At 48.0% G+C, this 14,509-nt stretch overlaps 1 protein-coding gene across 3 annotated transcripts in view; it reads left to right on the plus strand.

The window, feature by feature from the left end:
- The window catches only part of CABP1 (calcium binding protein 1), a 394,354-nt gene that overhangs the window by 367,464 nt on the left and 12,381 nt on the right, over nucleotides 1–14,509 (plus strand). For all 3 annotated transcript variants that reach the window (XM_069619775.1, XM_069619776.1, XM_069619777.1), the window contains one exon: nucleotides 7,954–8,101. In XM_069619775.1, the coding sequence (XP_069475876.1) occupies nucleotides 7,954–8,101 (148 nt within the window). The remainder of the gene's footprint in view (nucleotides 1–7,953; nucleotides 8,102–14,509) is intronic.

The following is a 14,509-nucleotide window of genomic DNA, read 5'->3' on the forward strand; positions in this document are numbered from 1 at the left end:
GCTCCCTAGGCACACACTCTTATACTCTTCCACCTGCTCCCTAGGCACACACTCTTATACTCTTCCACCTGCTCCCTATGCACACACTCTTATACCTTCCCACCTGCTCCCTAGGTACACACTCCTATAATCTTCCACCTGCTCCCTAGGCACACACTCTTATACTCTTCCACCTGCTCCCTAATTACACACTCTTATACTCTTCCACCTGCTCCCTAGGCACACACTCTTATACCTACCCACCTGCTCCCTAGGTACACACTCTTATACTCTTCCACCTGCTCCCTAGGCACACACTCTTATACCTTCCCATCTGCTCCCTAGGTACACACTCTTATACTCTTCCACCTGCTCCCTAGGCACACACTCTTATACTCGTCCACCTGCTCCCTAATCACACACACTTATACCTTCACACCTGCTCCCTAGGTACACACTCTTATACTATTCCACCTGCTCCCTAGGCACACACTCTTATACTCTTCCACCTGCTCCCTAATCACACACTCTTATACTCTTCCACCTGCTCCCTAGGCACACACTCTTATACCTTCCCACCTGCTCCCTAGGTACACACTCTTATACTCTTCCACCTGCTCCCTAGGCACACACTCTTATACTCTTCCACCTGCTCCCTAATCACAAAGTCTTATACTCTTCCACCTGCTCCCTAGGCACACACTCTTATACCTTCCCACCTGCTCCCTAGGTACACACTCTTATACTCTTCCACCTGCTCCCTAGGCACACACTCGTATACCTTCCCCCCTGCTCGCTAGGTACACACTCTTATACTCTTCCACCTGCTCCCTAGGCACACACTCTTATACTCTTCCACCTGTTCCATAAGCACACACTCTTATACTCTTCCATCCGTTTCCTAGGTACACACTCTTATACTATTCCACCTGCTCCCTAGGCACACACTCTTATACTCTTCCACCTGCTCCCTAGGTAAACACTCTTATACTCTTCCACCTGCTCCCTAGGCACACACTCTTATACTCCTCCACCTGCTCCCTGGGCACACACTCTTATACTCTTCCACCTGCTCCCTAGGTACACACTCTTATACTCTTCCACCTGCTCCCTAGGCACACACTCTTATACTCTTCCACCTGCTCCCTGGGCAGACACTCTTATACTCTTCCATCTGATCCCTAGGTACACACTCTTATACTCTTCCACCTGCTCCCTAAGCACACACTCTTATACTCTTCAACCTGCTCCCTAGGCACACACTCTTATACTCTTCCACCTGTTCCATAAGCACACACTCTTATACTCTTCCATCCGTTTCCTAGGTACACACTCTTATACTATTCCACCTGCTCCCTAGGCACACACTCTTATACTCTTCCACCTGCTCCCTAGGTAAACACTCTTATACTCTTCCACCTGCTCCCTAGGCACACACTCTTATACTCTTCCACCTGCTCCCTAAGCACACACTCTTATACTCTTCCACCTGCTCCATAGGCACACACTCTTATACTCTTCCACATGTTCCATAAGCACACACTCTTATACTCTTCCATCTGTTCCCTAGGTACACACTCTTATACTCTTCCACCTGCTCCCTAGGCACACACTCTTATACTCTTCCACCTGCTCCCTAGGTAAACACTCTTATACTCTTCCACCGCTCCCTAGGCACACACTCTTATACTCTTCCACCTGCTCCCTAATCACACACTCTTATACTCTTCCACCTGCTCCCTGGGCACACACTCTTATACTCTTCCACCTGCTCCCTAGGTACACACTCTTATACTCTTCCACCTGCTCCCTAGGCACACACTCTTATACTCTTCCACCTGCTCCCTGGGCAGACACTCTTATACTCTTCCACCTGATCCCTAGGTACACACTCTTATACTCTTCCACCTGCTCCCTAAGCACACACTCTTATACTCTTCCACCTGCTCCCTAGGCACACACTCTTATACTCTTCCACCTGTTCCATAAGCACACACTCTTATACTCTTCCATCTGTTCCCTAGGTACACACTCTTATACTCTTCCACCTGCTCCCTAGGCACACACTCTTATACTCTTCCACCTGCTCCCTAGGTAAACACTCTTATACTCTTCCACCTGCTCCCTAGGCACACACTCTTATACTCTTCCACCTGCTCCCTAATCACACACTCTTTTACTCTTCCACCTGCTCCCTAGGCACACACTCTTATACCTTCCCACCTGCTCCCTAGGTACACACTCTTATACTCTTCCACCTGCTCCCTAGGCACACACTCTTATACTCTTCCACCTGCTCCCTAATCACACACTCTTATACTCTTCCACCTGCTCCCTAGGCACACACTCTTATACCTTCCCACCTGCTCCCTAGGTACACACTCTTATACTCTTCCACCTGCTCCCTAGGCACACGCTCTTATACTCTTCCACCTGCTCCCTAATCACACACTCTTATACTCTTCCACCTGCTCCCTAGGCACGCACTCTTATACCTTCCCACCTGCTCCCTAGGTACACACTCTTATACTCTTCCACCTTCTCCTTAGGCACATACTTTTATACTCTTCCACCTGCTCCCTAGGCACACACTCTTATACTCTTCCACCTGCTCCCTAGGCACACACTCTTATACCTTCCCACCTGCTCCCTAGGCACACACTCCTATACTCTTCCACCTGCTCCCTAATCACACACTCTTATACTCTTCCACCTGCTCCCTAGGCACACACTCTTATACCTTCCCTCCTGCTCCCTAGGTAGACACTCTTATACTCTTCCACTTGCTCCCTAGGCACACACTCTTATACTCTTCCACCTGCTCCCTAATCACACACTCTTATACTCTTCCACCTGCTCCCTAGGCACACACTCTTATACCTTCCCACCTGCTCCCTAGGTACACACTCTTATAATCTTCCACCTGCTCCCTAGGCACACACTCTTATACTCTTCCACCTGCTCCCTAGGCACACACTCTTATACCTTCCCACCTGCTCCCTAGGTACACACTCTTATATTCTTCCACCTGCTCCCTAGGCACACACTCTTATACTCTTCCACCTGCTCCCTAGGCACACACTCTTATACTCTTCCACCTGCTCCCTATGCACACACTCTTATACCTTCCCACCTGCTCCCTAGGTACACACTCCTATAATCTTCCACCTGCTCCCTAGGCACACACTCTTATACTCTTCCACCTGCTCCCTAATTACACACTCTTATACTCTTCCACCTGCTCCCTAGGCACACACTCTTATACCTACCCACCTGCTCCCTAGGTACACACTCTTATACTCTTCCACCTGCTCCCTAGGCACACACTCTTATACCTTCCCATCTGCTCCCTAGGTACACACTCTTATACTCTTCCACCTGCTCCCTAGGCACACACTCTTATACTCGTCCACCTGCTCCCTAATCACACACACTTATACCTTCACACCTGCTCCCTAGGTACACACTCTTATACTATTCCACCTGCTCCCTAGGCACACACTCTTATACTCTTCCACCTGCTCCCTAATCACACACTCTTATACTCTTCCACCTGCTCCCTAGGCACACACTCTTATACCTTCCCACCTGCTCCCTAGGTACACACTCTTATACTCTTCCACCTGCTCCCTAGGCACACACTCTTATACTCTTCCACCTGCTCCCTAATCACAAAGTCTTATACTCTTCCACCTGCTCCCTAGGCACACACTCTTATACCTTCCCACCTGCTCCCTAGGTACACACTCTTATACTCTTCCACCTGCTCCCTAGGCACACACTCGTATACCTTCCCCCCTGCTCGCTAGGTACACACTCTTATACTCTTCCACCTGCTCCCTAGGCACACACTCTTATACTCTTCCACCTGCTCCCTAATCACACACTCTTATACTCTTCCACCTGCTCCCTAGGCACACACTCTTATACCTTCCCACCTGCTCCCTAGGTACACACTCTTATACTCTTCCACCTGCTCCCGAGGCACACACTCTTATACCTCCCACCTGCTCCCTAAGCACACACTCTTATACTCCTCCACCTGCTCCCTAATCACACACTCTTATACTCTTCCACCTGCTCCCTAGGCACACACTCTTATACTCTTCCACCTGCTCCCTAGGCACACACTCTTATACTCTTCCACCTGTTCCATAAGCACACACTCTTATACTCTTCCATCTGTTCCCTAGGTACACACTCTTATACTCTTCCACCTGCTCCCTAGGTAAACACTCTTATACTCTTCCACCTGCTCCCTAGGCACACACTCTTATACTCTTCCACCTGCTCCCTAATCACACACTCTTATACTCTTCCACCTGCTCCCTAGGCACACACTCTTATACCTTCCCACCTGCTCCCTAGGTACACACTCTTAAACTCTTCCACCTGCTCCCTAGGCACACACTCTGATACTCTTCCACCTGCTCCCTAGGCACACACTCTTATACCTTCCCCCCTGCTCCCTAGGTACACACTCTTATACTCTTCCACCTGCTCCCTGGGCAGACACTTTTATACTCTTCAACCTGATCCCTAGGTACACACTCTTATACTCTTCCACCTGCTCCCTGGGCAGACACTTTTATACTCTTCAACCTGATCCCTAGGTACACACTCTTATACTCTTCCACCTGCTCCCTAGGCACACACTCTTATACTCTTCCACCTGCTCCCTAATCACACACTCTTATACTCTTCCACCTGCTCCCTAGGCACACACTCTTATACCTTCCCACCTGCTCCCTAGGTACACACTCTTAAACTCTTCCACCTGCTCCCTAGGCACACACTCTGATACTCTTCCACCTGCTCCCTAGGCACACACTCTTATACCTTCCCCCTGCTCCCTAGGTACACACTCTTATACTCTTCCACCTGCTCCCTAGGCACACACTCTTATACTCTTCCACCTGCTCCCTAATCACACACTCTTATACTCTTCCACCTGCTCCCTAGGCGCACACTCTTATACCTTCCCTCCTGCTCCCTAGGTACACACTCTTATACTCTTCCACCTGCTCCCTAGGCACACACTCTTATACTCTTCCACCTGCTCCCTAATCACACACTCTTATTCTCTTCCACCTGCTCCCTAGGCACACACTCTCATACCTTCCCACCTGCTCCCTAAGTACACACTCTTATACTATTCCACCTGCTCCCTAGGCACACGCTCTTATACTCTTCCACCTGTTCCCTAGGCACACACTCTTATACTCTTCCACCTACTCCCTGGGCACACACTCTTATACTCTTCCACCTGCTCCCTAGGTACACACTCTTATACTCTTCCACCTGCTCCCTAGGCACATACTCTTATACTCTTCCACCTGCTCCCTAATCACACACTCTTATACTCTTCCACCTGCTCCCTAGGCACACACTCTTATACCTTCCCATCTGCTCCCTAGGCACACACTCTTATACTCTTCCACCTGCTCCCTAATCACACACTCTTATACTCTTCCACCTGCTCCCTAGGCACACACTCTTATACCTTCCCACCTGCTCCCTAGGCACACACTCTTATACTCTTCCACCTGCTCCCTAGGCACACACTCTTATACTCTTCCACCTGCTCCCTAATCACACACTCTTATACTCTTCCACCTGCTCCCTAGGTACACACTCTTATACCTTCCCACCTGCTTCCTAGGTACACACTCTTATACTCTTCCACCTGCTCCCTAGGCACACACTCTTATACTCTTCCACCTGCTCCCTAGGCACACACTCTTATACCTTCCCACCTGCTCCCTAGGTACACACTCTTATTTTCTTCCACCTGCTCCCTAGGCACACACTCTTATACTCTTCCACCTGCTCCCTAGGCACACACTCTTATACTCATCCACCTGCTCCCTAGGCACACACTCTTATACCTTCCCACCTGCTCCCTAGGTACACACTCTTATACTCTTCCACCTGCTCCCTAGGCACACACTCTTATACTCTTCCACCTGCTCCCTAATCACACACTCTTATACTCTTCCACCTGCTCCCTAGGCACACACTCTTATACCTTCCCACCTGCTCCCTAGGTACACACTCTTATACTCTTCCACCTGCTCCCTAGGCACACACTCTTATACCTTCCCATCTGCTCCCTAGGTACACACTCTTATACTCTTCCACCTGCTCCCTAGGCACACACTCTTATACTCGTCCACCTGCTCCCTAATCACACACACTTATACCTTCCCACCTGCTCCCTAGGTACACACTCTTATACTCTTCCACCTGCTCCCTAGGCACACACTCTTATACTCTTCCACCTGCTCTCTAATCACACACTCTTATACTCTTCCACCTGCTCCCTAGGCACACACTCTTATACCTTCCCACCTGCTCCCTAGGTACACACTCTTATACTCTTCCACCTGCTCCCTAGGCACACACTCTTATACTCTTCCACCTGCTCCCTAATCACACACTCTTATACTCTTCCACCTGCTCCCTAGGCACACACTCTTCTACCTTCCCACCTGCTCCCTAGGTACACACTCTTATACTCTTCCACCTGCTCCCTAGGCACACACTCGTATACCTTCCCACCTGCTCGCTAGGTACACACTCTTATACACTTCCACCTGCTCCCTAATCACACACTCTTATGCTCTTCCACCTGCTCCCTAGGCACACACTCTTATACCTTCCCACCTGCTCCCTAATCGCACACTCTTATACTCTTCCACCTGCTCCCTAGGCACACACTCTTATACCTTCCCACCTGCTCCCTAATCACACACTCTTATACTCTTCCACCTGCTCCCTAGGCACACACTCTTATACCTTCCCACCTGCTCCCTAAGCACACACTCTTATACTCCTCCACCTGCTCCCTAATCACACACTCTTATACTCTTCCACCTGCTCCCTAGGCACACACTCTTATACCTTCCCACCTGCTCCCTAGGTACACACTATTATACTCTTCCACCTGCTCCCTAGGCACACACTCTTATACTCTTCCACCTGCTCCCTAGGCACACACTCTTATACTCTTCCACCTGATCCCTAGGCACACACTTTTATACCTTCCCACCTGCTCCCTAGGTACACACTCGTATACGCTTCCACCTGCTCCCTAGGCACACACTCTTATACTCTTCCACCTGCTCCCTAATCACACACTCTTATACTCTTCCACCTGCTCCCTAGGCACACACTCTTATACCTTCCCACCTGCTCCCTAGGTACACACTCTTATACTCTTCCACCTGCTCCCTAGGCACACACTCTTATACCTTCCCACCTGCTCCCTAGGTACACACTCTTATACTCTTCCACCTGCTCCCTATGCACACACTCTTATACTCTTCCACCTGCTCCCTAATCACACACTCTTATACTCTTCCACCTGCTCCCTAGGCACACACTCTTATACCTTCCCACCTGCTCCCTAGGTACACACTCTTATACTCTTCCACCTGCTCCCTAGGCACACACTCTTATACTCTTCCATCTGCTCCCTAATCACACACTCTTATAATCTTCCACCTGCTCCCTAGGCACACACTCTTATACCTTCCCACCTGCTCCCTAAGCACACACTCGTATACTCTTCCACCTGCTCCCTAATCACACACTCTTATACTCTTCCACCTGCTCCCTAGGCACACACTCTTATACCTTCCCACCTGCTCCCTAGGTACACACTCTTATACTCTTCCACCTGCTCCCTAGGTACACACTCTTCCACTTATTCACTAGTCTACGAACAATCAGAGCATCTCCCCAATCAAGGGGATGCCTTGATATAGATGCCTAATTTTACCAGTGGAGCTCAGATAGGTTTTAACAGGGTGCCCAAAGGTGTTACTGGCATCTTTAAATGGAATCCTACAATCCCATAACGTGGGCATGGCATATGAGACTTCGGAGCTAGAGGGAAGTTTTCAAAATTGGCAGAACTCAGTTCTGATCTTTGACCCTCATACACTTTCTCCCCCCCTCGCCCCCACACAGTTTGACACCAATGGCGATGGAGAGATCAGCACCAGCGAGCTGAGGGAAGCCATGAAAAAGCTTTTGGGCCAGCAAGTGGGACATCGCGACATTGAGGACATCATCCGGGACGTGGACCTCAACGGTGATGGCCAAGTGGACTTCGAAGGTGAGTGCACGCGGGCGTGTCCCATGTCAGGACGGGGGGGGCGGACGGGGGCAGAGATACTTTAGAAATATGCAGGCATCTTGTGTGGTCTATGCAAACTACACATTTACTCTTATGTGCCCTTGCAATGTATGTTCATTCAGGGTTATAGAAAAGAAGCACATAAAGGGATTTTCCATGTAAGGTCCTCAAAAATTGCACCAGCCCATGACTGTCTCCCTATTAGTTCTGTTTAAGCTTCTGCTCGAGATCATGGGTGTGAGGGCCTTGGAGGGTAAATGACATATACAATTGAAACAGCAGGCACTCTGGTATAAAAGCGGTCTGAGGTGTGGGCTGTAAGTGGACCAGTGCCTCCAGGGGCTGGGCCCCGACAGCGTTTTAAATTCAGCCGCTCCATTCTTTTTAAAGAAAGGGACCCTGGGTAGATTCCCTCCGCCTCTTTCCTGAGAAGCCTCTCCGCCTGCAGGAAAGACACTTTTATTTTTTTAACATGTGTACAGGCAGTATATTCGAGAATAAAATTCAGCTTTGAGGTGGTGGGCTGGAATAGTATGGGTGGAACCACATGGCTTCTGTTTTGAGATCTGTGGCTGAATGTTACACTTCACTCTCCTCAGCAGGCACATTAACCCTTTGAGATAGCTTACAGGGATGTGAATTGTGGACTTGCAGGGAACAGGCATCTCTCTGAAGCTGGGATTCTAACACTCTGAGCTATCATACAGTGACTGGAACCCACATTGACATTTTTAATTTGTTTTCATTCCTTTTATTTTATCATTTAATATTAGTAGATTTTCTTGACTGCTGATTAATGAAATGTTCTCAACACACCTTGTTTAATAGATTTTCCCTCTTTCGTGGATAGTACAAAAACATGACAATAGCCCTTGTTACCGGCAAACTGCACTTAGCGTCTCCTCGACCCGATATCCCGGGTATTACTGCGATATTACGGGCAGCAGAGTGCTGGTAAATTCCCATGGGATGGCATTGCTTGAATCACCGGCACCGTTAGCAATGGTGTCGGTGATTCAGGCATTTCTTTGCTGGTAGGGGCCTGAATTCCCAGCAGGTGAGGAATGCCGGGAGATCGGTGGTCCCCACCGGCAAACTTAAAGTGTGCCATTCTGGAAAAAATTCCAGAGCCGGAATTACCAGCATTTCTTCCGGAACAGCACACTCTTAATGAGGCCCAATGTCTTTTAGGCCACTCCTTTGTTTACAAGGTCTCACCCCAACCAGCCTCCTATGTTACCTGTGATTTTAATGCTGTCCCAGACACTTCTTAGATCCCGTCTATAATTGTTTCACAATTCCTTTAGCCCATCCCCCACCCTATTTCTTTCCCCACATGGAGCACAATTTTAGGTTATAGCAGGGACAGGTATTAAACAGGTGGCCCCCGTATTTCTCACAAGAGTGTGGTATAGGTTATGGAAAGTGGTTCCCAGACATAACCATAAGTGTAGAGGTTGGGATGATCAAAAGAAAGCTGCGTGACCACAATGATACTTAGGGTCTCATTACGACCCTGGTGGAACCGGTTAACGGGCTCCGCAAAAGGAGGTGGACCCGTTAAACCCGTTCTGCCACATTACGAGGACCCCTCGCGGGACCCGGTAAGGACGCCTAGTGGTAAAACCAAGCATCCTTACCGGGTCCTGCGAGGGGAAGAGGGAGCAAACAACGGGTCACTCGTAATCAGCCCGAAGTTTGCTCCCTCTCCCATTCCCATTCAGCCCTATGGGGCTGAAATGGGAATGGGGAAGGTCCGTGCCCGGTTTCCTGGAGGGAGGAATTACCGGGCCCTCAGAACTCGGAATGGCCCGGTAATTCCCCATTCTGAGAACCCGGACCCGCACGCGATTTCGGCGGCAGCCATGCCGCCAATAGCGGCATGGCTACCGCTGAGGTCGTAATGAGGCCCTTTGAGTTATTTTATGGTGTGGCATGTGGGATTGCCCACTCTTCTAAATGCTGTAATAACAGGTGTTTTCATGACCCTATTTACGGTTACTCAACTGCTCAAGCTCAGAAGGGTCGAGGGCTGAGTTGGCCTTGCTGTGGGATTTAAACTTTCAGAGTGTAGGATGTCCCCACGCCTGAGGCAAGCGTTGACCTTGTGATATGCCTTCACTGACTGCTTGAAGATGAGATGATGAAAAGCACTGCATAGTAGTAAACCAGGAGTAGACTGTGGAGCATAAGGGCCATCAGGTGTCTGCGCTAGCATGAGGACATTGTAGTGTTTGTAGCAACGTCTTAGCGTCTCCAGAGCAGGGGAGATTATTAGCTATATACTTTAAAGATGCGGTAATGTTGGAGAAAGCGCCTTACTTCGCTGTCTGCAACCAGTCAACAGGATTAAAACCGTCATAATCAGGTGGTTTTGACAGAATTCAGGGCACTTATGGACTCGCCCAAAATAATCAGGATATACTTTGGAAGAAACAAAGGCAGCAGTTTAGTTAGTTAAAGTCACAGGCTCAGTTGCAAACAAGTTTTTAGGTCCAAACGTGTCACCAAATGTGTCTTCTTTAGAATGTGAATTAAGGCGTGCTGCCGGACGTAAAGGCTGCAGAAGTGCAGATTCACGGACACATGGAATTGGTTTTGTCTTCAACTCTAAAGAGGCAGAAAGGTCCTCACTTCCAGATAGTTTGACTGCAAAGTAAATTTGCTACCTCTTAACTTGGGCAGATAATACATTTTAAAGTACTATTTTGCACGGATGCTGGAGGATTTCATTTCACCACCTGCACAAGTCACCTCCCAATTTGTCAGCAAAAAGACTGGCGAGTTGCACCTCTGTATTGATTACTGTGGCATGCAGGCTTTTTGGCATTGATAATGGTTTCTCTTGCTTTGTGAATTACAGGATATCAGTTACGGGAGATTAGAATAGTTTCTCTATAAGATCTTCGAGGGCACACAACGTGGCCAGGATCAGAGCACTAGATATCATGAAAACAGAGCTTTTCCTTTTGAGCTATTATGTTACCCTGATGATTTTGAACCCTTCGGAAATGCCAAGTTCCAAGATAGCATGGGTATCTATGCTATTATACATAGGAATGAAATTGTAATAATTCAACGAACACAGAAGAGCATCATTAACTTATTAAAGAAGTGTTAAGTAGACCGCAAGAATATTGGCTCTTTGCTAATTGGAAGAAATGTCAGCTTCATTTTGGGACCATGGAGTGCCTCTGGAATATACTGTTCATTGTGGATAACAGTTTAAACATAAGAGAAGTAATTGGACCAAATTGAAAAATCTAAGGAATTAAGTGTATTTGGTTTTTCACTGGTAAGGATGACAAGTTTTTTTTTATCTTCAAGGGAAAATTATTGTTTCAGAAATTAAAAGGAGTTTTCGTTCAGTCCCACACTCCCTCAATTTGATGGCACTAAGAACAATAACTTGGAAATCAATGTCTTAAATATTGCCAATGGAAGTGCACCCACTAAAATACACTGGCTGAGCTGGGGGATAAAATGAACCCTGTTGTGTATTTCTGCAAGGGACCGCATGCTGCTCTGTTGCTTATGCCTGCCTTAAGAAAGAATTGTTGGCAATTAAAGGTCCATGTGATGTTTGAGAGCAGTGGCTGGAAGATATGGAAATACTGTTCGAGATTTCGACAGTTTATCAATATTTGGCACGTTTATAGTGACGTATGTCAATCAAAGCCTCGTCAGTTGGTGTCATTCTTTTGAAAGTTTAATTTACTTTTAGGACAGGAGTTAAAAAAGGAAAGGAGAATGCCTTTTCTCTGCATATACCAGGTGATGATCCTGACCCTATGTAATTGCCTTGCCTACCTTTGGAGCTGAGGTTGTGCCCGGGTTTACGCAGGCTAGTGAGATGCAGTTGCCATCAGGGGTATTACTTTGCGTCAGGAAACATCTTGACTGTTCTTACGTGGAAGATATTCCACTGTGGAAAGATAATCGTTTTTTTGACTACCTGGAGACTGCCCGTGGGTGGTAGCGGTGCGCGGCATGAGTCAACATAACATAACATAACTACCAGGAATTTGCACTGTGAAGTTTTTCGGTGGGATCATGAGAGTCTGAGAGCCTGGTATCCTGGAACGCAAAAGATTATTGAATTGTTCACGCATTGGCTTGATGGCCATCTGTATGTAACAATGTATGAAGGGATATGGAGTGGGCACACAGGCAAAGGAATCCATAGGACGGTCTAGCGCAGGGCTCTTCAAACGGTGGCTTTTTCCAGATGCTTTGGACTATGAATCCCACCATTCCTCACGTTTGGCTGTGCTGGCTACATTTGATGGGATTTGTAGTCCAAAACATCCGGCGAGCCACCAGCCCATGCCATTCCATAGAGCCAAGGCACGAGCTTTATTTTGAGCTCATTACATATCTTCGGGCATTATGGTAGTTGTGGATTTAGCTCTAAAAGTGACCCATTTTGTTGCACTGGAGGCATCTCCTTAAACTGCATCGTATCTTTGAATGTAAAGTACTGTCTTCACGGTATAACATCTGTGCTGGCAAGAGGCCCTGATACTCACGGGCAGGCTTTACATTGCTGCGTTTGAGCCACAGTCAGATGGACAGAAAGAGAGAATTAATATAACAGTATGTTCATCGTGCATTTTAATGCTCAGGAAAGTAAATAGCGAGACATGTATCTTACTTCATTTTAATATTTATAAAGCGCCTTCGCGGGCCAAGAGGATCTAGGTACTGGAGAACTACCATTTGGCTTAGGGGGTAAGTCCGCTACCCGGAAGAGCTAGGCTTTTATTCTTCCCTTTCTGAATGCTTGCCAGTGGCAGAATTTGCCTATAATAGCATCTCTTGTGAAAATGTTACATTACCTTTGTCCACAACCTGAAGACCCCCAGGGTCGGCCTATTCCATCCCAAAGGACCCAGGTCCAGGTTGAGCGTGTTTGCAAGCGGATGCAGACCCCTCATCTATTTCTAAAGTGGAGGCTCCATATACTTAGCCATGCAGTGAGAGTAGGGAATGGCTTCCGGTTTAATAGTGAAGCGGTGTTGCTGATGCTGAGCATCCCGAGCTGGGCCTCCTGCTGGGCAGCAATTGCTTCCTATCATCCTGCCACTGGCCAGAGGTGCTTTTGTTATTGACACCCCCTTTATTAGACAGTCTTCCGTGGGCACAGCTGTAAGTGTGAAATGGATTTTATCAAGAGTGTTATGTTTGGGGTAACATGACATCTGCACCCCAAAGGGGCACCTCCCATTTGTTTGCTCAATGTATTTCTACATTAAAGAAAACAAAAATTAACAAAAATCGTGAGCTGTGCAAAGGTTCATTGGCCTTTGCAAGGTGTCTGCTTGTTTGGCACATCTATAACACGTGTGTTGTGATGAACTGCAGCTGTATTCTTCTTGATAGTGCCTGGCAGCCAGCTGCACGCCAGTGCCGTTGGACTAGAAACAGGCGTTCGGTCTTAGGGGAGTTTACAGAGGTTTCACGTTGTCCTTTGTCAGGTCTGAGCTGTTCAGCGAGTCCTTGCTTTTAAGCTCGCATGGCTTTCATGGTTTCGCGCCTTGAAACACTTGTGTATAGGCGCGTTACAAATGCCATATCATATCATATCATTTCATAAGGGGAAATTGACACTCCACGTTCATTACAAGCATGCGAATGCAAAACAGCACGAGCTAAACCGCGGGCTTGGTAGGACATCTCTTGCCAGCTCTGCCTTTACTTATCTTTTGAGCAGTGCAAAGAAACGTGTGTTGGCCTGTTAGTGCAATTTGAAAATGCCACACGATGCAGGTGTTGCTACCTTTTACTGGATTCACTGGGAAGATTGTGCAGATGCTTTGAGCACACGGAGGCGCAGTATCTAGACAACAACAGGTGCCCAAACTTTGAACGCCTTCGGATCAGACTTGGGTCTCATTATGAGTTTGCTGATCCAGAAATAAGGTACTGATGACAACGTGTAGCGGCAACTTTCCTTACCGGCAAACTCCAAGTCTGCGCTAGGGGCTGCGATGTACCAGCAAGCCTGACCTGCCGGTAGTTCAGGCCCCTACCGGCACACAATGATACCGGTGATTGTGGCATTCCCATCCCATGGAGTCGTGGACTCCATGGGAATGGGGATTTATCGGCATCTCCACCACCCACAATATCCTGGCAATACCAGGACATTGGGTGGCGGAGATGGTACGGTAATCCCCGGTATCCCGCCTTAATTACCGGCAGGATACCAGTGGACTTGTAACGAGCCCCAAAAGCTCTTAAAATGCCTAAATACCCCTCTAAAACACTAGAAGGGGAAAGTAGTAAGGAGCTGGATTGTCCCCGAACCAGGAAGACTCCAATACCAAACCTTCACTTCCACACCAGTCACATTCGGTCATTCCTGCGCTTAATTTGCGAAACATT

Source organism: Ambystoma mexicanum, chromosome 10 (assembly GCF_040938575.1).
Source record: "Ambystoma mexicanum isolate Mex_15411 chromosome 10, UKY_AmexF1_1, whole genome shotgun sequence".
In the NCBI taxonomy this organism is placed as follows: Eukaryota; Metazoa; Chordata; class Amphibia; order Caudata; family Ambystomatidae; genus Ambystoma; species Ambystoma mexicanum.